The sequence below is a fragment of the Neoarius graeffei genome, chromosome 14 (genome assembly GCF_027579695.1).
Source record: "Neoarius graeffei isolate fNeoGra1 chromosome 14, fNeoGra1.pri, whole genome shotgun sequence".
Taxonomy (NCBI): domain Eukaryota; kingdom Metazoa; phylum Chordata; class Actinopteri; order Siluriformes; family Ariidae; genus Neoarius; species Neoarius graeffei.
The window spans coordinates 21,860,244-21,883,966 of NC_083582.1; the positions used below are offsets into that span (position 1 = coordinate 21,860,244).

The 23,723-nt window shown below is 42.8% G+C and overlaps 1 protein-coding gene across 1 annotated transcript in view; it reads right to left on the reverse strand.

Moving 5' to 3' along the window:
• The window catches only part of mmp25b (matrix metallopeptidase 25b), a 68,156-nt gene extending 63,036 nt beyond the window's left edge, over positions 1-5,120 (reverse strand). Inside the window, exons 1-2 of the mRNA XM_060939410.1 lie at positions 5,024-5,120; positions 4,661-4,824 (exon numbers count right to left, since the gene is read on the reverse strand). Coding sequence (XP_060795393.1) covers positions 4,661-4,765 — 105 coding nt within the window. The 5' untranslated portion in view covers positions 4,766-4,824; positions 5,024-5,120. The remainder of the gene's footprint in view (positions 1-4,660; positions 4,825-5,023) is intronic.
• Between the last annotated feature and the right edge of the window lie 18,603 nt (positions 5,121-23,723).

The following is a 23,723-nucleotide window of genomic DNA, read 5'->3' on the forward strand; positions in this document are numbered from 1 at the left end:
ATTTAAGGTTTGGGGACGGCTGACCTTGGCTACAGGCACCACTACAGATTGTTTCCATAGGGATGGCACCCTCTGCAGGGAGAGTGATAAATTAAATAAATAGTAAAAAATGGGACCCAACTGTTCAGCACACACTTTCAGTGTGCGCCCACTAATGTTATCTGGGCCAGGGCTTTTCTTTGGATTACAGTATTTGAAACATCTAACCACGCTCTGCTCATTAAATCTAGGGGTGAATGGAGGGGATACCAGAAGACTTTCCTTGAGTTCAGAATGTCTGTTGCTGAAGTCATGTGTGTCAAATCTGACATAGAACCTGTTTAGATCCTCTGCCAGAACCTGATCAGGTATGCTGTTAAACTCTAGCCTCCTTTCTCCCCTTTCCTTAAGCCCTACAATGGTCTTCATGCTATCCCAGGCTGAACCCAGGTTGTTCAATTTGAGTTGTGTTTCTAATTTATCTTTATACTTTAGTTTGCCCATCCTAATTTCTCGTTTTGTGTCTTTCTGGAGTTTATGCAGTGCCAGCAGATTTCCCTCCTTAAAAGCTCTACTTTTTTCACGTAAAAGACCTTTAAGAGATTTAGTAACCCATGGTTTACTGTTGGGGTAAACTTTTATAGCCTTATTTGGGATGACAGTATCCTTACAATAGGACACCCAACTGCTAATGACATCTGTTAGTTCATCAATATCAGAGCATGAATACTTAAACATGTCAAAGTCTGTGCACTCCAGGCATCCCTGGAGAGCAAGACAGTGATCCTCTGACCAGTCCTCAATATAAACAGTCTGTGGCTTGAGTCTTTGAAGAGCAGTTTGATATGAGGGGATAAGGTGAACACAGTTATGGTCAGATGAACCTAAAGGTGGCAGGGGGATGGATTTAAATGCATTTTTAACTGAACAATAACATAAGTCCAATGTTTTGTTATGTCTAGTAGGGCATGTAACATACTGATGGAAGTCTCTAAGTATTTTGGACAAAGAGCAATTGTTCATGTCCCCAAGAATAATGATAGGTGCATCAGGGGATCGCATTTGGAGTGAGTGGGTAACTTGGGAGATAATTTCACAGACATTGTTACTATTCGCTTTAGGGTGAATATACACCAGGGTAACGAACAGCTGAGAGAACTCACGTGGGAGATAGACGGGGCGCAATGCCACCGCAAGCAGTTCAACATCAGCTGTGCAAATTCTCTCTCTGACAATGATCGATCTGCACCAGCGTTCGTTTACGTAAAGACACACACCCCCACCAGTGCGCTTGCCAGTAGACGTTTCATCTCTGTCCAGCCGAACCGGTGAACCGAAGCCGCATAGTTTCAGATCACCGTCCATATCCCGATCAGACAGCCATGTCTCCGTAAGCGCCAGGATGCAAGAGTCTCTGAACTCGTGGGAATACCGAACCTGTGCCTGTAGTTCTTCGGATTTGTTCCGAAGTGACTGCACATTTGAGAGGATGATTGTTGGCAGAGGGATGCGTGAGAGTGACTGTTTTTTCACCCTAAGACGAACACCTCCTCTGCGCCCTCGCTTCCTGGTCCTGGTACTCCCAGCGGAACCCGATCCACGGTGTTGTTTTCCAGCTGGTTGTATGCTTGATAAATCCCAGATAGATGGCGAATTTGGTGGCAAGTTTGTAACATGACTCCAGCTTAGGAGAAACTCCCTGGAGTACTGGATCCTCGTTGCCGAGATTGGAGATGAGTCGCCAAGGCTCCAAACCAGCCAAAACGCCATCCACAACAATAGCAGTGTCCAAAGTTCCATTTTAGTTTACCGAACGACTTGATGTCAACAAAGTCAAAACTCACAGACGCGTGCTTGTCCGGAGTAATTATTACTGGTTTAAAACGCCAAAAAACAAATGATAAAAACAATCATCAACAATGCACAGACATGACCTGCTGCCGGTCGCTGCATGAGCATGCGCCCATGTTTGGGGGTGTTGTGTTGTCTCTCTGTATTCAGTTTCTTTGCATTCATCCCGTCTACGCTTATGAACAGTCAATTTGCAGCTATTTTTTAGGAAAATATACAACACAAAACACTTCAGACCATTAGGCCTACTGTAATTTAACACAAATTGCTAGACTATTTACCATATTTTTAGGAATGTTCTACAAAAAAAAAAAAAAACACAAATGAAATCAAAAACCCATTTAACTTCATTAAACACCTTTTTAAAAAAAAATAGTTTAAGATGTATTTTGTTTTACCTCTGAAATCAGTTAGATCACATGACAGTCCTAATCACATAAATGTGTATATCAAGAATACTGTCTGTGACGAATCTCAGTCATCCAGGTACATAGTAATCTGTGGTTGGTTGAAGAGAGCAACTGGACTTGCTTGAAGATTCTTGAAAACGTTTTGCCTCTCATCCTAAAGGCATCCTCAGTTCTGTCTGACTAATAGGGAGTATCCAGTATTTATCCTCTCATGGATCATCATAGAATCCGAATCAGAATGCTGATGGCTGCATTGTAGGTGGCTGATAAAAGATGTCATAGACACCCACCTCTGTTCAATGATGCTCGTTCCAGGTTGACAAAAATGAACGATCCTCTCTGGCTAAGATGTCTGCCAGTTTTCTGGAAGTCCTCTCATACTCCCGCACCAGTCGAAGGGATCTCATCCCAAAGTGCGTAGAAACATATCTGTGACGAATCTCAGTCATCCAGGTACATAGTAATCTGTGGTTGGTTGGTTGAAGAGAGCAACTGGACTTGCTTGAAGATTCTTGAAAACGTTTCGCCTCTCATCCTAAAGGCATCCTCAGTTCTGTCTGACTAATAGGGATATGTTTCTACGCACTTTGGGATGAGATCCCTTTGACTGGTGCAGGAGTATGAGAGGACTTCCAGAAAACTGGCAGACATCTTAGCCAGAGAGGATCGTTCATTTTTGTCAACCTGGAACGACCATTATTGAACAGAGGTGGGTGTCTATGACATCTTTTATCAGCCACCTACAATGCAGCCATCAGCATTCTGATTCAGATTCTATGATGATCCATGAGAGGATAAATACTGGATACTCCCTATTAGTCAGACAGAACTGAGGATGCCTTTAGGATGAGAGGCAAAACGTTTTCAAGAATCTTCAAGCAAGTCCAGTTGCTCTCTTCAACCAACCACAGATCAAGAATACTGCTATTCAGAAATTATATTTACCTCCACCAACTTTGTTGGAGGAGATTATGTTTTCTCCTCCATTTGTTTGTTTGCCTGTTCCCAACATAACTCAGAAAGTAGTGAATGGATTTTGTTGAAATTTTGAGGAAAGGTGAGCCACAGAACAATTAATTAGATTTTGATGCAAATCAGGATGTGGATCCAGGATGCAGATATGTATGCAGAGCCAGGATTTTTTTTTTTGTCTTTTCCCAACGTAACTCAAAAAGTAGTGAACAGATTTTGATGAAATTTGGTGTACAGCTTCAGTATAATCCGAGGTTCAAGTGGTTTTATTTTGATGTTGATATGTGGTTTGGCGGAGGTATGCACTCTACCACGTGCCCTTCTAGTCTTAAATTTTATCTGTATTGTGTGAAATGACGATAAAATGAAAAATAATTTTAATGTGTACATTTGTACTCATTTGCCTGTCCATCCAGGATTCTTTTTAGCCCGAACACTTGTAGGATTCATATGGAATTATCACTGTAACCAGCAGATGAACTGATTTGATTCTGTAAATGATCCAAACATGGTCAAGGTCACAGCAAGGTCAAATGTATTTGGGTCAGGGAACTTGAAAAGTTCTACTTCCAGTTACCAAGATGATTCGGCATTAGCATAGCGTAGGCAAAACAATGATGGAGGGTTTTTACCAGTCTTTGTGTTAGGTTTTTTTTAACTCAGTTTTGCTGATTACACATAGGTTTTCATTACAGCATTCACCATGTACACAAAACAGTACCCTTCTAGTTTCTATATTTTTGGTCATCAACATTAAATATGTTAGACCTGAATGTTATGGGGTTTTTTTGTTTTGTTTTTAACTCAGTAGCCTAATGTTTTGGTGTTCCTCCACATGGACAAGATAAGTCTTTAGAAAAGGCTCCGAATTCACATAGCATGTAATTTATAGCAAAAAGCATCCAGATGAATCTGTAGCTTTTATGTTTTATAATAAACATAGAACAAGAAAGGTTCAAAGCGGCTACTGTGATTTTTAAAAAAATCTTGTTCTTTCTATATTTTTTACAGAGATAAAATTAGCTCATGTTTTAAGTCGTTCAAATTGTGTAAAGCTACTTTGCGACAATGCTTATTGTTAAAAGCGCTATACAAATAAACTTGACTTGACTTATAATAATGATGTATGCATGAAAGAAAAGGGTTAAATAGTCTTCCAAAAACAAGTGTCCCAATCCTGATGTCCTCTCACTGTGAATTAATCACGTGGATGAATGTGCAAAGATCACATTGGGGAGGGACACTTACGTGTGAAAGATGTGTGAACCGTGTGGTGTCTAAAAATCACGTGATGTTCACCAAATAAGATTTAAAAAAAAAAATCACAGTAGCCGCTTTGAACCTTTCTTACATGCTACTTCGTTCATTCATTCATTCGGACTGTGTGTAGACTATAAAGTGAATACAGTACTCTGTTGTTGCTTTTATGTGGACGTCGGATCACTCACCATTCCGCGCGAGTAGAGGTCGGGTGCGTGCGCGGGTGCGGCACTTCCGGGAGACACGAGCGCCATCACCGTGCTGCTCAGGTAAAGCACAGCCAAGCTGTCCATCACTCAGCTCCCACTTTATTCCTCGGAGAAATGGGCTAGTGGGTGCCTGCTTTTCCTAACTGTGGATGCAAACGCAGCGGACAGTGTCACTCTGGAGCTCAATCCCATCCCTAACATCCATTAGCTCATCTAAAGGCTACTCACATGCTGAGTTTTAAAAGCTAAGGGAGAAGTGGAGTTGGAAAGTAAAGAAATAATAAGCTAATGAGATGAAAAGGCATTATTCACTTCTGTAAAAGCTTATTTGTATGCTCCTACCCGATATGCGCTGTTTGTTGCCTCCAGCTCTTCCTCCAGCCACCAGGCAGAGCAAATCGATAAGAAGAGTCTCTCTCTCTCTCTCACTCACTGTATGTGTGTGTTGAGTGAGAGAGAGATAGAATGGGGAGGTGATGTCTTTATATAGCAGTAAGTCAAAATAAATGAAAAAAAGTTTGGTGTGAGATGACCCTTTGCTTAAAGAAAAAAAATAGTACTCTCAGGTACAATGAGTGCAGTTTTATAATGAAATGAGCTGTAGGTTTTACTGAGCCTCTTGCAGAACCAGCCACAGTTCTTCTGAACACTTTGCCATGCTTGCTTCTTAATTTCGCAGCAAAACCCAGTAGCTTTCATTATGTTTTCTTTTTTAGTCTGAAAAGTGGTTTCTTATGCTGCTCAGATATAAACTTTTTTCTGTAACATTTAATTTTGTGCTGGAAAACAAACGTTTGGAACTCTAAAATGTTTTTGTACTGATTTAATAATGTAGAATTCATAAAATAGAAATCTATAATAAATTTTGTATGTAAAAAAAATAGGGTGCCTAAGACAGTATACTATATATCTTAGTGGGGACCAAATATCCCCACAAAGATAATGATATCTGTTGTGAGGACCTTTTGCTGATCCCCATTTTTTTGTACTGGTCCCCAGTTTCTTGTTTGTTTGTAAAAAATCTGCAGATTTTATTTAAAAAAAACAACAACATCAACAACAACAACAACAAAGCACCAAGGTCTCCTATTGGCTAGTGAGGTTTAAATTAGGGTTAGATTTTGCTGTAGGTATGTATTAGTTAGCTAAATGAATAATTAGGTCAATGGAAGGTCCTCACAAGGATAGTAAGACAAAAATGTGCACGTGTGTATGGGGGGGCTATGCTGTTATGCTTTTTAATCATATATGATTGATCATCAATCATTCCACACTCTCTTGTCAGTTCAATTTCATTTTAACATGCTTTTATTGGCATAACAAATACATCTGTTAAACCGAAACACAGGGTGTCAACTTCCTTCTGTGCATAACAGTTGGGTGGGTGCACTTAACCGTCAAAAATCAATGTCAAAACACACCATTTCTACATGTTTCCTGGGAGCATCTTTCTTTGTTTCACAGGAGATTTAAAAAGTCTAAATGGGTACTAAATAAAGTTTCATAAAGAAAGTATATTCAGTACTGAAATGAAGTGGTTAAATTAGATTCAGACAATGAGCTGAACAAAACTATGTACATGTATCACTTTTAATATTGAGTTGGATTAGAAAGTAGTTTAAAGAAGAAGAAAACCTCTGTCATGTTTGTTCACATGTTTGGTCACTTGATGTGACTCATTAGTAGAGACTAAATGTCTAAGTTTGATAACATTTACTTAGATATTGATAACATTTACTTAGACATCATAAATTGCATGCTTACAAATCCAAAAGTGACAAGTCTTGATAACTTTTATCAAAAAGTTATCAAGACTTGTCACTTTTGGATTTGTAAGCATGCAAATGACCTCAAATTTTAAATTTATCCAAATAATTTTTGAATGTCTTGTGTAACATTTTTCAGCATGTCAATGTCATTTACATGCTTCTCATCTGGAGGATGTTATACCACATAACACCTAAATGGTTCTCATCAGTTGAGGTTTCCTCTGTTCCATACCTCTGTGTATTTTCACACTGAAGTCATTCTGAGACAATCATGACCTAAGATAAACTTGCTTGTGTAACCACAGCAGGCGATTATCAAAAGGAAACAATTATTCTTATTATTATCTATTTAGAGCTAGATCTTTGTCTGATTATTGTAGGTCAATAAATAAAAGTAAGTCATGCACATTTAATTTTCTGATAAAATTGGGGCTATAATTGATGTACTAAGCTTTGATGCTTGGACAAACCATTTAAACACATCTCAATTCATTCAACTATAACCAATGTGCACATTTTAATCAAGTAAATTAAATTTTTTTCAGTGTCATGTCATAATGGAGACTAAATTCAGGATTTGCTGCTTGTACTGATGACATCTCGGTGCATCCTGAATCAGTCTTTGCAATATACATAAATCTGTAAACAGAACATCTGTTCAGGAATACTGTAGTATCCATGACAGTATAGTTGCAGATTTTTGAGTCACCTTCTCAAGTGATGGACATTAGTCTGGAAAGTGTATAGCACTGACAAACATACAGCTAGACAGATAGATAGCTACCGTAAATAGATGTAGTTTACTGATCCACATAAGGAAAGTTGGAGAAAATAAAATGAAGCTCCACTCAGCAACCCAAGTATATGCTCAAACCTATGATTTTGGCATTGTAAACTGAAAGCAGAAGCTCAATCACTGTGCCACCCATTACCTCATGTAGCACTTGCTGATGAAAGTTAAAATGGATGCACTCACCCATGCTGAACAGCATAAATGCCTAAACATATACCTATATTATGTATATCCTGCATATATGCCTTGCTTGAGATCACAACATACAACTCCGATTCCAAAAAAGTTGGGATAAAGTACAAATTGTAAATAAAAATGGAATGCAATAATTTACAAATCTCAAAAACTGATATTGTATTCACAATAGAACATAGACAACATATCAAATGTCGAAAGTGAGACATTTTGAAATTTCATGCCAAATGCTCATTTGAAATTTCACGACAGCAACACATCTCAAAAAAGTTGGGACAGGGGCAATAAGAGGCTGGAAAAGTTAAAGGTACAAAAAAGGAACAACTGGAGGACCAAATTGCAACTCATTAGGTCAATTGGCAATAGGTCATTAACATGACTGGGTATAAAAAGAGCATCTTGGAGTGGCAGCGGCTCTCAGAAGTAAAGATGGGAAGAGGATCACCAATCCCCCTAATTCTGCGCCAACAAATAGTGGAGCAATATCAGAAAGGAGTTCGACAGTGTAAAATTGCAAAGAGTTTGAACATATCATCATCTACAGTGCATAATATCATCAAAAGATTCAGAGAATCTGGAAGAATCTCTGTGCATAAGGGTCAAGGCCAGAAAACCATACTGGGTGCCCGTGATCTTCGGGCCCTTAGATGGCACTGCATCACATACAGGCATGCTTCTGTATTGGAAATCACAAAATGGGCTCAGGAATATTTCCAGAGAACATTATCTGTGAACACAATTCACCGTGCCATCCACCGTTGCCAGCTAAAACTCTATAGTTCGAAGAAGAAGCCGTATCTAAACATGATCCAGAAGCGCAGATGTCTTCTCTGGGCCAAGGCTCATTTAAAATGGACTGTGGCAAAGTGGAAAACTGTTCTGTGGTCAGACGAATCAAAATTTGAAGTTCTTTATGGAAGTCAGGGACGCCGTGTCATTTGGACTAAAGAGGAGAAGGACGACCCAAGTTGTTATCAGTGCTCAGTTCAGAAGCCTGCATCTCTGATGGTATGGGGTTGCATTAGTGCGTGTGGCATGGGCAGCTTACACATCTGGAAAGACACCATCAATGCTGAAAGGTATATCCAGGTTCTAGAGCAACATATGCTCCCATCTAGATGATGTCTCTTTCAGGGAAGACCTTGCATTTTCCAACATGACAATGCTAAACCACATACTGCATCAATTACAGCATCATGGCTGCGTAGAAGAAGGGTCCGGGTACTGAACTGGCCAGCCTGCAGTCCAGATCTTTCACCCATAGAAAACGTTTGGTGCATCATAAAATGGAAGATACGACAAAAAAGGCCTAAGACAGTTGAGCAACTAGAATCCTACATTAAACAAGAATGGGTTAACATTCCTATCCCTAAACTTGAGCAACTTGTCTCCTCAGTCCCCAGACGTTTACAGACTGTTGTAAAGAGAAAAGGGGATGTCTCACAGTGGTAAACATGGCCTTGTCCCAACTTTTTTGAGATGTGTTGTTGTCATGAAATTTAAAATCACCTAATTTTTCTCTTTAAATGATACATTTTCTCAGTTTAAACATTTGATATGTCATCTATGTTCTATTCTGAATAAAATATGGAATTTTGAAACTTCCACATCATTGAATTACATTTTTATTTACAATTTGTACTTTGTCCCAACTTTTTTGGAATCAGGGTTGTATGAGAAAAATAAGTTATGATCTCAAGAAAACAACTTTTGCTATCTTAGGATCATGGATGTTCCCAATGTTCCAAATGTTCCCAAGCCCCCTATAATTTTCAGTGATTATATATATATATATATATATATATATATATATATATATATATATATATATATATATATACACACACACTGTAATATATTATATATATATATATATATATATATATATATATATATATATATACACACACACACACACAACACAAACCAGCAAGAAAACGAGTTAAACAATATGTCTACAAGTTCTAGCTATGACACAAATAAAATTATTGTTATGTTTCCCAGCATAGCCAGGTAGGCGGGCATGCGCAATTCAGGCGGGAGCTGTATGTTATTAGGCCTACTTGCTGTAACGTTACGTTCCTGAGGCCGGCAGAGTTGTTAAGAGAAGAAGAGGACTTAATTTGCAGTGAATGGTACAGTGAACAAGAGATTGTAAGTTGATATCAGTCATTGTTAATTGCTTAACGTTACCTACGTTTATCTAAGGGGAAGAAAATGTGATGTTGTAGGCTACTTGTCCCTTTTAACATTATGGCAGCTAAATTGAACTTTATGGAAAATGTTAGCCAATATTAGCGTGAACAGTTAAACTTGACAGTTTTCTATATTCTGTCCCATCTGTGTATTGGTATGTTCTTCAACTATTGCGAGTGAAAACTAAATGCCATTAGTAGCAGGGTTTTTTTCTAGAAAAATTTAGTATGAGGGCGCTCACCATGGTGAGGGAGCAAAGTGTGGGGGGGGGGGTGATGGTGCCGGTTGTCCCCCCCCGCCGTGCAAAGCCTTTGAAAAATGCTCCAATGGGACATTCTGAGGCTATCTGAGAGGGAAATTGTAACAAATTGTCTGTCAACATTGAAAAAGAAAGAAGTAATCTTCTTCTGCCCCGGACAGTCTTTGGCTTTCTTCCGCTTCGTGCCGCGGGATGACATCTTTAAATGCCCAAGTGTCAACAAAAACAACTCGCGAACTACTTCTGTCAAAAGCTCCTGTGCCGGTGGGTGAAAGGTCATTCAGTCTCGAGAAACTCGCTCTACAAGTCAGCTGACCTTGTATGTAACCCATGTCAAATCTCGCGAGAGCAGCCGCGACAAGTAAACAACATGGCGCCTCGGTCTGGAAAACGCCAATTCGGATTGTTTTTGCACCGTCTGGCGGTGTATCTACTATGATTGGAATATTTTTGGAGCAATTATAATGTATTTGATGATCAGACACATTGTCACGTAGTGTTGCTGGGATGTTTTCACGGAGTCGGTAAGGGGGCGCACGCCGAGAGTAAGAGGGCGCAGCGCCCCTGTTCCCCCGTTTAGACGAAAGCCTGAGTAGCAATAGTTATTGCGAGAGAAGATTTAATGTGTCCTTTCAATTCATTGGCTAGATGGATATACAATGATTTTTTAAGAGAGTGAGTGAGGAACAGGAGAGTGACAAGGGAGCTGATGCTGAAGAGGTCTGCGTGATCGAGGTCAGTAAACGTCAACAGAGAAAACAGGGCCGAGTTCAACCAATACATCGTTTTGAGACGGTTTAGCAACAGCTTGATCTAGGCCACTGTTGCCCCTTTTCCACCAAAGCAGTTCCAGGGCTGGTTCGGGGCCAGTGCTTAGTTTGGAACCGGGTTTTCTGTTTCCACTGACAAAAAAATGGCTCTGGGGCTAGAAAAACCGGTTCCAGGCGAGCACCAGCTCTTTGCTGGGCCAGAGGAAAGAACCGCTTACGTCAGCAGGGGGGGCGGAGTTGTTAAGACCAACAACAATCTCAAGACTGCGAAAGGTCGCCATTTTTCAGCGACGAGAAACAGCAGCTTCTTGTACAAACGCGAAGTCATCCATTATTGTTGTTGTTGCTGCTTCTTCTTCTCCGTGTTGTTGTTGCTTCGATATTCGCGCCAAGGTTTATGTAAATGCAGCGACGTAACTGACATATCCAGCGACGTAATGACGTGGCTTCCCTTAGCACCACAAGCTATGGAAAAGCAAACTGGTTCTCAGCTGGCTCGCAAGTTGAACGAGTTGTGAACCAGCACCAGCACTGGAACTGATTTGGTGGAAAAGGGGTATAATTGAACGAGGTAGCCTATTTGGCCGCAACGTAGTAGCCCACAACGCTTTCCTCGAGTTAAAGATGACAACGCGTTGCATAAGAATGGAAACTGTAGGAAAACATTTCAAAACATTGTGACCGCATTGGCCTTTGCAATAGGCTTCTGAGTTTGTTTTCTTTCGTTTGGTGGGTGTGTCAGAAGTCACCATATCAGCACTGATGTGCAGGCTATCAAAAACCCACCGAATTAAAAAGAAAAAAGACAACATGCACAGTAGGCTATCCACCTCCAGTTGAATGATATAAGAGTGAAAATAATCCCCATTTATATGCTTTAATCAAGCTTGGATAAAAGCAAATGACAAGCAATGGCCCACTCAGCTGCTCCTGTCTGATCAACGCCTTTAGTGCACCTCTGTTTCTGTTGAATTAACCGTCTTGCATGGCATAAACTACCCCCTTATTTCATATTCAGTTCTGGCCAACTTGACTTGTATTCCCTGTCTAGGCTTAGCCTATAGTCTAAACTAGTCTCATTGGATGTTAAAGATAGGTCAGCTTACATACAGTAGGCCTACACAACAAAATATTTAATGAATTAATGATTATTTTATAATAATTTAATTTAATGAGAACAGTCATAGGCTGCTGTAGGCCTCCTGTACATTGCCATGTCAGATAATCGGCCCATGCATTTATTTTGGTGGTAGGCTAATCCCATTCCCAACGTCATCTAGCAATCTTGGAAGATATGATATTAATTTAACTTCAGGGTTTCATCATGTTAATTTTGTTTTTGAACTCCTTGAAGGGTGAGACAGGAGAAGCTGAGGAGGAAAATGAGCATCAGGCAAGTTCAAGTCAGAGAGAGGAAGTGAATCCAGATTCAGAGGAGGTCGAGCGAATAGATCTAGAAAGAGAAGAAACTAAAACAGAGACAGAAGGTGAGCAAGGAGGCCAAGAGGAAGAAAAGGATCAAGAAGCTGCAGCATCTTAGTGATTTAGGTGATAAAGACACAGGGCCCAGACAGGTAAAGCTGAATAGCTATCCACAAGACATCTTTGGTACACAGAAGAGGGCATTTCACCAGAGCTGGTTTGCTAAGTACACATGGTTAGAGTATTCAGTCAACCTGAATGCTGCTTTCTGCTTCCCATGCAGAGTGTTTGGCAAAAACATCAAGCATGATGCTTTGGTCAGTTGTGGTTGCAGAAATTGGAAAAAAGCTTTGTCTGTCTTTAATAAGCCTGACATGACACAGTCCCATAAGGACAGTGTTGTTGCATGGAAAGGATATCAGGCAACTAGCCAACAGGGAGATGTTGTACAGATGATGGTGTCTGCAAATGCATATGAGATAGCAGAGAGAAGGGACTATCTGAAGTGAATTGTTGCAGTTACCTCAATGTTAGGGGCTCAGGGACTACCCTTCCAAGTAAGACCTTAGTTTTTTTCTTTGTGTTTTAGCCCATCTCGTAAAGTAGCTCTAGCTAGCACTTTAAATAATGAAAGCTGTTTTTGAGATAGGACAGAAATGGTGAGCAAATTTTATTTCTAAACTTCACTATCAGTTTAAGCTTATTTATTTGTTTGATATCTGCTCTGAAAACCAAGTGTCCCCCAAAGGGTTAAGGTATACTGTATTATCATTTGGCAGAATAAATGTTTGAGAAACATTCATATTTGTCTGTATCGTCAGATGATTTTGAACTAAGCTAGTTGTAACTAAACTAATTAAATAAAGCACCACACCATTATGTTGTCTCCTGTTCAGTGCATCAGACTGAAATAAATAGCTTTATTTGGAATATAACCTAATTAATTTTTACCAAATGCATTGATGGAGATATTTGCAAACATCTTTCTTCATAAACATAGCCCCAGCCTCTAATGAACTGATTTAGACTTATTTTGTTAATATAAAGAAGATATCCTGAAGACTTAGGAGAGAAATAGCAGGGTAGAAAAAGAAAGTAATCCAGATAACAGATTCTGATAAATGTTCTTCAAATAATGAATGATTGACGAAGCCGATGTAGGAGCAATAAAAAAAATTTCGGCGCGCACACGCGCATTACTGAACACACTCCTGGGGCTAAGCCCCCCCCATCTCTCAATCCTAGTGACGTCCATGCTTAGGATCACAAAAAAAAAAATCTCATGGCCTTTCTGGACTTCTAACATATTCAAAATGACCTCAAATAAAACCTTTACATATTTTATATGTCTGTTTCTTTAGCAGGAAAAACACAACACTATAGTAATAAAATTACCAGTACACTAAAGTAGAGCAAATTCAATGCATCAAGTGTAAAGCCTCATTTCAGGACTTATAAGCAAGCCCTTGATTAACTGCTTCATTAACTTCCTCTAATATACTCTTTTAAAATCGCAGTTTTCCTGTTTAGTAACATGTCTGCTTTTAAGCTAGATTCAGTTATATTAATAACCAGGCCAGGAAACTTACATAAACAGGATCCTTACAGCTCAGCCTTTGACACACAACCACCTGCCCTATATGAAAGCACAGGAAATGAGCTGTAGGGGGTCAGGAAGTTTTATCACTTGACTAGACAACCATTGTCCCCATATTCATCATTTCATTACAGCTCACTTCACTAAACTAAGTTTCAAACTAAAAAAAAAAAAGGTTGCTCATATTTGTGTTTCATTTATGCCACCAAGAGCAATGTTATATGATAATATTTTTCTTCACTGATTGTGTATAGGCTTAGTTGTTATCACTACATGAGAATAATGCACACATGAAGCAAAATAAAGGGAGAGCTTTGAGGTTTGATCACTATCTCTAAGAACTGGAGTTGCTTTACCTGAAAAACAAATCCTATTTCACAGTTTGTAATGTTTTATGCATGGGCAGTGCCAGGGAGGGGCTTGGGGGTGCTATAGCTACCCCTAGGATAGCCATATGTGAATATTATAATATTTTTAATACGTGAATATTATAATTATTTCTCTGGATAATGTATCCAAGCTCCTTACCTTGATTACATATATTTCACAGAACACACTGATCACTTATCCAAGCATTTGATCAATGATATGCTCAAGGCTGAATAATGGAAGTAATAAAGCTATGAAGCATGATTATGACAATCTGCTTGCACAATATGGAACAGGAACTGCATGTGCATGAGTTAGTCAGATGAGAACTGAGTGTAGTTGGTTCATATGGTTTCACTTGTAACTCCTTTGGTACCAGGGGATGTTGTTGATGATAATATACAGTATACTATTATTCAAAGTTGTAAGTCCAATTTCAAAAGTATAGTTAGATCCAGGATCATTTTAACAGCAAGGTAGCAGCAGTATATGAAGAGTTGAAATTCTCTGATTTGAAGCTTTAACTAGCCAAACTGATGTGTCTTAATGTCAAGAAATGAGCATTACAGATTCCTGATAGCTGCATAAAGTGCAAAAATATGAAATTGACAACATTATTGACAGAAGGTTTGTTATCCTCTTGTAGGAAGACTGGGTGGGTGGAGCACAGAAGCACGGCAGGCCAGAACTGAATTCTCTTAAACTCTTTTTTTTTTTTTTAGCTTTTCAGCTTTAAACATCCAGGACACTCTCCCAATCGCACACACACACACACACACACACACACACACACACACACACACACACACACACACACACAAGTGTTCTGGTTGGGGAGAGAGCTCCCTTCCTCTGCTCCCCCTCTCCTCTTATAGAGCGCGGTCACTGGGGAAGACACACAAACACAGGTTAATTCCCGTCAGGTGCAGTGATTCTGCCACTTACCTTCCCTGACTCCGCCCTCCATTCACAGACCGACACTCGACCACGCCCCCGCTACCACATATCCCCACCGCCCGACTCAGGCCGGGGAGCCGTCCGGCCTGCAGCTGACACCCCCCCCCGTTGGCAGGAGAGGAAGTCTGCCACGACCATCTGCGCCCCTGGCCTGTGGACCACCTCGAATTTAAAGGCTGGAGTGCCAGATACCAATGGGTGACCCGCGCGTTGGCATCCTTCATGTGGTGGAGCCACTGCAGGGGCACGTGGTCCAAACAGAGGGTGAAGGGGCACTCCAGCAGGTAGTAGCGGAGGGCGAGGACCGCCCACTTGATGGCAAGGCATTCCTTTTCGATGGTGCTGTACCTGCCCTCGCGCACCGATAGTTTCTGGCTGATGTACAGCACTGGGCGGTCCTCTCCCTCCACCTCCTGGGACAGAACCCCCCCCAGCCCCCTGTCCGACGCGTCCGTCTGCAAAGGGGAGGGAAAAGTCAGGGGAGTGTAACAGTGGCCCCCCCACACAGTGCAGCCTTTACCTCAGAGAAAGCCCGCTGGCATTGCTCCGTCCACTGGACCGGGTCTGGTGCCCCCTTTTTAGTGAGCTCAGTCAGTGGGCTGGTGACGTCCGAATAATTAGGTATAAACCTACAATAGTAGTCAGCCAGCCCCAGGAACTGTCTCACCCCCTTTTTGGTCTTGGGCTTCAGGCAGGCCGCAATCGCTGCTGTCTTATTGAGTTGGGGACGCACCTGCCCATTGCCCAAGTGGAAGCCCAGATACCGTACTTCCACCTGCCCAATCGCACACTTCTTCGGGTTGGCTGTGAGACCCACTTGCCTCAGCGACCTAAGGACGGCCCTTAGGTGTTCTAGGTAGCGCGGCCAGTCATGACTATAGATGATTATGTCGTCTAAGTATGAGGCCGTGTAGGTGGCGTGGGGATGGAGGACCCTATCCATAAGCTGCTGGAATGTAGTGGGCACCCCAAACAGCCCAAAAGGAAGTGTGACGAACTGGTGTAAGCCAAATGGTGTGGAAAGGCCATTTCTTTCTCGGGTTAGTGGAGTCAAGGGGATCTGCCAATATCCCTTTGTCAAATCCAGTGTCGAATAAAAAGGAGCCATGTCTAGTCAATCGAGCAACTCGTCAATACGAGGCATTGGGTACGCATCGAATTTAGATACCGCATTGACTTTTCTATAGTCCATACAGAACTGGACCGACCCATCGGTCTTGGGAACCAAGACCACCGGGCAGCTCCAGTCACTATGGGACTCCTCAACGATGCCCATTTCGAGCATGGCCTCGAGTTCTTCCCGATCCACCTTTTTCTTGTGTTTGGGCAGCCTGTAAGGGCGGCTGCGCACTACCACCCCCGGGGGTGTCTCAATGTGGTGTTCTATGAGGCAGGTGCGGCCAGGCAGGGGCGAGAACACGTCAGAAAATTCTGTCTGCACCTGGGCAACCTCTGTGAGTTGGGTCGGGGAGAGGTGGTCTCCACAGGGGACCGGAGTGGTAGGCGATGTCAATGTTCCCTTTTGAACCTCCGGACCCAGCTCCGCCTTCTCTGGAACCAACGACACCAACGCCATGGGGACCTCCTCGTTCCAAAGTTTTAGCAGATTGAGGTGGTAAATCTGTAACGCCCCACCCCTGTCCGTTTGCCTCACCTCATATTCGATGTCCCCGACTCGCCGTGTGACCTCAAAGGGTCCTTGCCACTTGGCGATCAATTTGGAGCTCGATGTGGGCAACAACACAAGTACTTTATCTCCCGGTGCGAACTCCCTAAGGCGCGTGCTCCTGTCGTACAGGCGGATTTGCCGTTCTTGGGCCTGCCGCAAATTCTCCTGGGTTAGGTGTGAGAGTGTGTGGAGTTTTGCACGCAGGTCGATAGCGTATTGAATTTTGTTTTTGCTTGTTGAAGGTCCCTCCTTCCAATTTTCCCGCAGTACATCTAGAATTCCACGCAGCTTACGCCCATATAATAATTCGAACAGGGAGAACCCCGTGGAGGCTTGTGGGACCTCTCGCACTGCGAATAACAGGGGCTCGAGCCATTTATCCCAGTTGTGTGCGTCCTCGCTTACAAATTTTTTAAATTATGTAATTCCCGGCGGCTCTTTGGGATCAAAAGCTGTGTAATCGGCTCCTTAGTCTGAGTGTCCTGCGTCACTTGGTATAATTTATCCTTAATAATGGAAAAATAGGGGAAGGATGGGGTGGCGTTTGACCATCGATTACTCTCACTTGGTCAAACACATGTCGCAGAGTCTCGTCTCGCAACTGCTCTAATGGGAAATCCACAAGGGAATCCCTGAGAGAGGGAGGAGGTGCCTGCTGCTCCTCACTCTGACGCGGTGATGACATAGACGGCTCTGTGACAGCTGCTCCCGCCAATGCCACACTGGGACCTCCCCCTGCTGAACTATGGCAGGCCCCACTCTTCACCAAATGAGTCATTAATTCCCAAAATCCTGGCCAATCAGTCCCCAAAATTATTGAGTGGGTAAGGTGAGGATTAATCGCCGCCCTTACTCTAAATTTCTCCCCTCAAAATAGAATGTGGACCGACACTAAAGGGTAGTTGTGAACATGCCTGTGCGCACACAACACCTTCACCAACTGTGCTCTTCCCAATGCCTCATCTTGCACCAGGCTTTGGTGGATTGAGGTCTGATTACAGCCGGAGTCCACCAAAGCCTGATACGTATCCCCTTGGATACTCACCGGTATGCGATATGCTCTGGCCCGATCGAGGGCAGTCCCCAGCACGTCAGGGATCCGGACCACCGCGCCCACCTCCATCGCCGAGCACTGATGCTGGAGGTGCCCCGGCTCCCCGCAGCACCAGCAAACCGGCCCAGGCTCTCTGTCTGCATCGCTGTTCCGGAGCTCACGCACCTGATGGGTGGGAGAGACAGACATGGAAGTGGGAAACAGTAGGGCACCGTGGGTGCGGCGGGCCGGCTGGGATGGAGCCGGCCCCTGCATCCGCGTGGGGGGGATGGGACGAGGAACAGAAGGGGAGGGGGGGAGAGAGAGAGAGAGGAGAGGGGAGAAAAGGAGACATGCTGTCCTGCCGTCGGAACAGCCACCAAATGGTCCTCCGCCAGCTCGATGCCCTGATCCAGCGACGCCAGGCGATGGCACTGGACACACTCCGCTGTTCCTTTGGGAAGTCGGGCGATGAATTGTTCCAGTGCCACCAGATCGATGATTCCCTCGGCGTCACGGTTGTCGGCCCTCAGCCACCGCCGGCAGGCGTCCCGGAGTGGCTGGCCAAACGCGAACGGCCGGCCAACCTCCTCCAGGCGCAGAGTGCAGAAGCGCTGCTGTTGTTGCTCCGGGGTGCGCCCCACACACTGGAGGACGGCCCTGCGGAGGTCGGCGTAGACCATCCGGCTGTCGGCGGGGAGCTGCAGTGCGGCCAGCTGCGCCTCGCCCATTAGCAGTGGGAGGAGGTGCGCCGCGCGCTGTTCTACCGGCCAGCCCCAGGCCTATGCTGCCTGCTCAAAGAGCGCGAGGAAGGCCTCGGGGTCGTCATGCGGGCCCATCTTCGTTAGGGTGAGGTGGGGAGGGTCCGTGGCGGTGGAGGTGGTGGACCCCGCTGACGCGAGTAGGTGCCAGAACGCCTGGCGATCTTCCTGCTGCATCAGCACCAGGGCTTCGAACCTTTGCTCCTGCTCCTTCCAGAGGGCGACCAGCGCCTGGTGCTGGCTCTGTTGGGCCGTGGCAAGGGCATGGATCAGGTCCTTGAAGGGGGAGGACTCCATGGGGCTGTTCTCCTCTGTGCTCTGTCCCGGGTTTCAGCACCACTGTAGGAAGACTCTGTGGTGGGTGGAGCACAGAAGCACAGCAGGCCAGAACTGAGTTCTCTTAAACTCTTTTATTTTAGCTTTATATTCAGCTTTAAACATCCAGGACACTCTCCCAGTCACACACGCTCGCTCGCGCACACACAAGTGTTCTGGTTGGGGAGAGAGCTCCCTTCCTTTGCTCTCCCTCTCCTCTTATAGGGCGTGGTCACTGGGGAAGACACACAAACACAGGTTAATTCCCATCAGGTGCAATGATTCTGCCACTTACCTTCCCTGACTCCGCTCTCCATTCACAGACCAATGCTCGACCACGCCCCCGCTGCCACACCTCTGTCTTCCCAACTGTCCAGCCTTCAGAGCCAGTCTAATAATGTTATTAGTGGTAGTGGTGGCATGTGTGTGTGTGTGTGGGGGGGGGGGGTATGATGATCATGCATCAATCAGCTTCATGTCATTTCCCTCAATATAACACCAAAGTAGTATAAGGAGAAAAGTAATAACATTAAATACAATCCCAATTCCAAAAAAGTTGGGACAAAGTACAAATTGTAAATAAAAATGGAATGCAATGATGTGGAAGTTTCAAATGATGTGGAAGTTTATTCAGAATAGAACATAGATGACATATCAAATGTTTAAACTGAGAAAATGTATCATTTAAAGAGAAAAATTAGGTGATTTTAAATTTCACATCTCAAAAAAGTTGGGACAAGGCCATGTTTACCACTGTGAGACATCCCCTTTTCTCTTTACAACAGTCTGTAAACGTCTGGGGACTGAGGAGACAAGTTGCTCAAGTTTAGGGATAGGAATGTTAACCCATTCTTGTCTAATGTAGGATTCTAGTTGCTCAACTGTCTTAGGTCTTTTTTGTCGTATCTTCTGTTTTATGATGCACCAAATGTTTTCTATGGGTGAAAGATCTGGACTGCAGGCTGGCCAGTTCAGTACCCGGACCCTTCTTCTACGCAGCTATGATGCTGTAATTGATGCAGTATGTGGTTTGGCATTGTCATGTTGGAAAATGCAAGGTCTTCCCTGAAAGAGACGTCGTCTGGATGGGAGCGTATGTTGCTCTAGAACCTGGATATACCTTTCAGCATTGATGGTGTCTTTCCAGATGTGTAAGCTGCCCATGCCACACGCACTAATGCAACCCCATACCATCAGAGATGCAGGCTTCTGAACTGAGCGTTGATAACAACTTGGGTCGTCCTTCTCCTCTTTAGTCCGAATGATATGGCGTCCCTGATTTCCATAAAGAACTTCAAATTTTGATTTGTCTGACCACAGAACAGTTTTCCACTTTGCCACAGTCCGTTTTATATGAGCCTTGGCCCAGAGAAGATGTCTGCGCTTCTGGATCATGTTTAGATACGGCTTCTTCTTTCAACTATAGAGTTTTAGCTGGCAATAGCGGATGGCACGGTAAATTGTGTTCACAGATAATGTTCTCTGGAAATATTCCTGAGCCCATTTTGTGATTTCCAATACAGAAGCATGCCTGTATGTGATGCAGTGCCGTCTAAGGGCCCAAAGATCACGGGCACCCAGTATGGTTTTCCGGCCTTGACCCTTACGCACAGAGATTCTTCCAGATCCTCTGAATCTTTTGATGATATTATGCACTGTAGATGATGATATGTTCAAACTCTTTGCAATTTTACACTGTCGAACTCCTTTCTGATATTGCTCCACTATTTGTCGGCGCAGAGTTAGGGGGATTGGCGATCCTCTTCCCATCTTTACTTCTGAGAGCCGCTGCCACTCCAAGATGCTCTTTTTATACCCAGTCATGTTAATGACCTATTGCCAATTGACCTAATGAGTTGCAATTTGGTCCTCCAGCTGTTCCTTTTTTGTACCTTTAACTTTTCCAGCCTCTTATTGCCTCTGTCCCAACTTTGTTGAGATGTGTTGCTGTCATGAAATTTCAAATGAGCCAATATTTGGCATGAAATTTCAAAATGTCTCACTTTCGACATTTGATATGTTGTCTATGTTCTATTGTGAATACAATATCAGTTTTTGAGATTTGTAAATTATTGCATTCTGTTTTTATTTACAATTTGTACTTTGTCCCAACTTTTTTGGAATCGGGGTTGTAGTTTTTTCCCCTCCTGACTGTTGATCATACTTTGACCATATTGATTAGGACTACACATATTTAACAGTTATTCCAGGAAATTGAGTCGTACATGAGCTGATAGCCAACGATGCGCATAGCGCTGAGTCAGCTATAAGCCATGTATGATGAGATTTAGTGGAATAACTGTTTTATTCTATCCACATTTACTGGATTTTGAGAAACAGAGCATTTTTATTTTTATTTTTTGCAAATTCAATAAATAAAAACTTTATACAAAACATCTGACAAAATCATTTCCATTTAGAATATAAACAAACCGGCAAAATGACAGTCGCAATTTGTGAAAAATGCTATAATACTTCTTGAAAAATAAAAAGGTACCTCCATACCATCAAATACTTTCATTCCATATTTTGTTCCTTGTTTTGTATTTTTGGGGGTTTTGTTTTTGAGGAGAGTTTTTATTCCGTCCTCGGTCGGTTCAGCAACATACACTGCCATTTTGTTTTTCTCTACTCACGGTATATGAACTGATAGCCTAGTAGTTGATCAGAACATGTGATTGCTTATATCCAGTGAATGTGAATAGAATAATTGGGAATGTTCTTTCATTGTGTTGTACCGAGAGTCATGTGAAAAAGAAAATACTAACCCCATTTCCAGAATGTAACTTATAGTGACCAGAGCTAGTGACAGCCTCCAAACATAGCCACCACCGATTACAACTCCCAAATGCCTCATCGTCCTCCTTCTCCAGAATTCTAATCATCACCGCACCTACTCCTCATTATCCACAGTACTTAAAGACTCTCTCTCCACTCAGTCAGTGTGAAGTATCACTCAGCCTGTTTATATTTGATCATACCAAGCCATTTGTTTCCTGTATTGACTTCCTGTGACTCTGACATTAGTTTCCACTTATTCTTGACTCTATAAATCACCTTATCATGGATGCAGCAGAGGAAGCAAAGCAAACTGCTCTTACTGCGCTAGGACATTTGAAAGCATCAGCAAATGTTGAGTGATCTGGACATCCACATACAGTATCCCAACTCACTGCTGCTGTATTGCAGGCCCTCCGAACACTTTCAGTGCCCAGTGTAAACTCTCAGTTCGATTTGTCTGGTCAGTAGTAAATTCTACTGAGTCTGACCATACTTCACAGACATGCGTCACATACCAGACATACCTCCTGGTATTGAAAAACCAACAAACCTGTGGCTCCGTCATGAGAATGTCTCCAGTGTCCTCAGCCACCTGCATGGACTCCTGACAATGCAATACTGCTTGCTTTCATGGCCACCTCATGCTCTTCTAGTATTGCTTCAATCTTCTGAAATATTCCTCGTCCAAAAAAAAAATTCAATTAACAGTCAGACACTTCTGGAGTCAGAAGTGTAACACAGAGATAAATAATCAGTGTCTTCAGTGATTCCCACTACGAGTCATGGGCGATTGCTCTAAGACAACGAGGGAGGCTCAGCCTCCTCTAAAAATGATGAACATCGTGTAGGATGAATTGCGCTAGGCTTATGTTATAGCCGACCTTATAAAATTGCTATTTCAGATCCAGAATCATAGAAATATATGTGCTCAACCCAACTACAGTGCGAAATCATTCCGTTATAACTTTCCCCAGTTCGCCTAATGTGTGCGTGAGTTTCCCCCCCTCATGACAACGCGATGCAGCCCAGCCTCAGTGGACTTCAATGGCATTTGGGAGCTATGCGCTTTCAATCTCAAAATGCAAGACGATTATTGGACAAATACTGCGAAAACGCCCGCCCCACAGACTCCCAGCCTCAGTGGACTTCAATGGCATTTGGGAGCTATGCGCTTTTCAATATCAAAATGCAAGACGATTATTGGACAAATACTGCGAAAACGCCCGCCCCACGGACTCCCAGCCTCAGTGGACTTCAATGGCATTTGGGAGCTATGCGCTTTTCAGTATCAAAATGCAAGACGGTTATTGGACAAATACTGCGAAAACGTCCGCCCCACGGACTCCCACCCTCACAGTGGGAGGGACATGGCAAAGCTTTCCGCGAGGAGACTGGTGATTGGTGAAAGCGGCCGGATATTTTCTTTGATTGACAGCTCGTTTCAAATATAGACAGGCAGCGGTGAATCTCAGTTCAGTCCCATGCGGATTTGCAAGTGCTGTGGTGTATTGTAAGAGATCAGCTTACATTTCGATTTCATTCATTACATACGGTTTCTACCAGCTTTTTTAGTTTGTATATATTTTCATTGTAAATAAAGTGTAAATATAGTGTTGTCAAGTTTGCTATCTTAGTTCCAGAAATTTTGTTTATTTGAGTGACTGAACTTGAACTTGAGGGGGCTAGTCAGCTAGCAAGAAAGCTGCGTACGGATGCCGAGCATTGCTGATTTAATTTTGCCGAAGCCATTTGCCAGTCTTCCTTTCGAGGAAAAAATTAAAATTAAACAGCAGGGTAGACCAACGCCTCAAATTGACTTGGTAAAAAGGGAGGGAATAATACTCATTCCTTTCAGCTCTCCTGGTACAAGAAAGTGAATTGGCTAACAGCAAGTGACCCACATCAACAACAGTAAATAGGCTACTTTAGTAATATGTCATGGATGGACCAAAAATATAGAATCTATTTAAAATGTTTATGCTGAGTATATTATATTGGAATATATATTTTTCTGGATATGAATTAAACACAGCTACAATTTGGAAAACATTTTTAAATAAAAACACAGCCGAGAACATTTCACACTACAGACCTGGATTAAAAGTGAAGGGTTATCAAAATTGTCAATAAAACATTTCTCAGTCAAAATAAGTAAA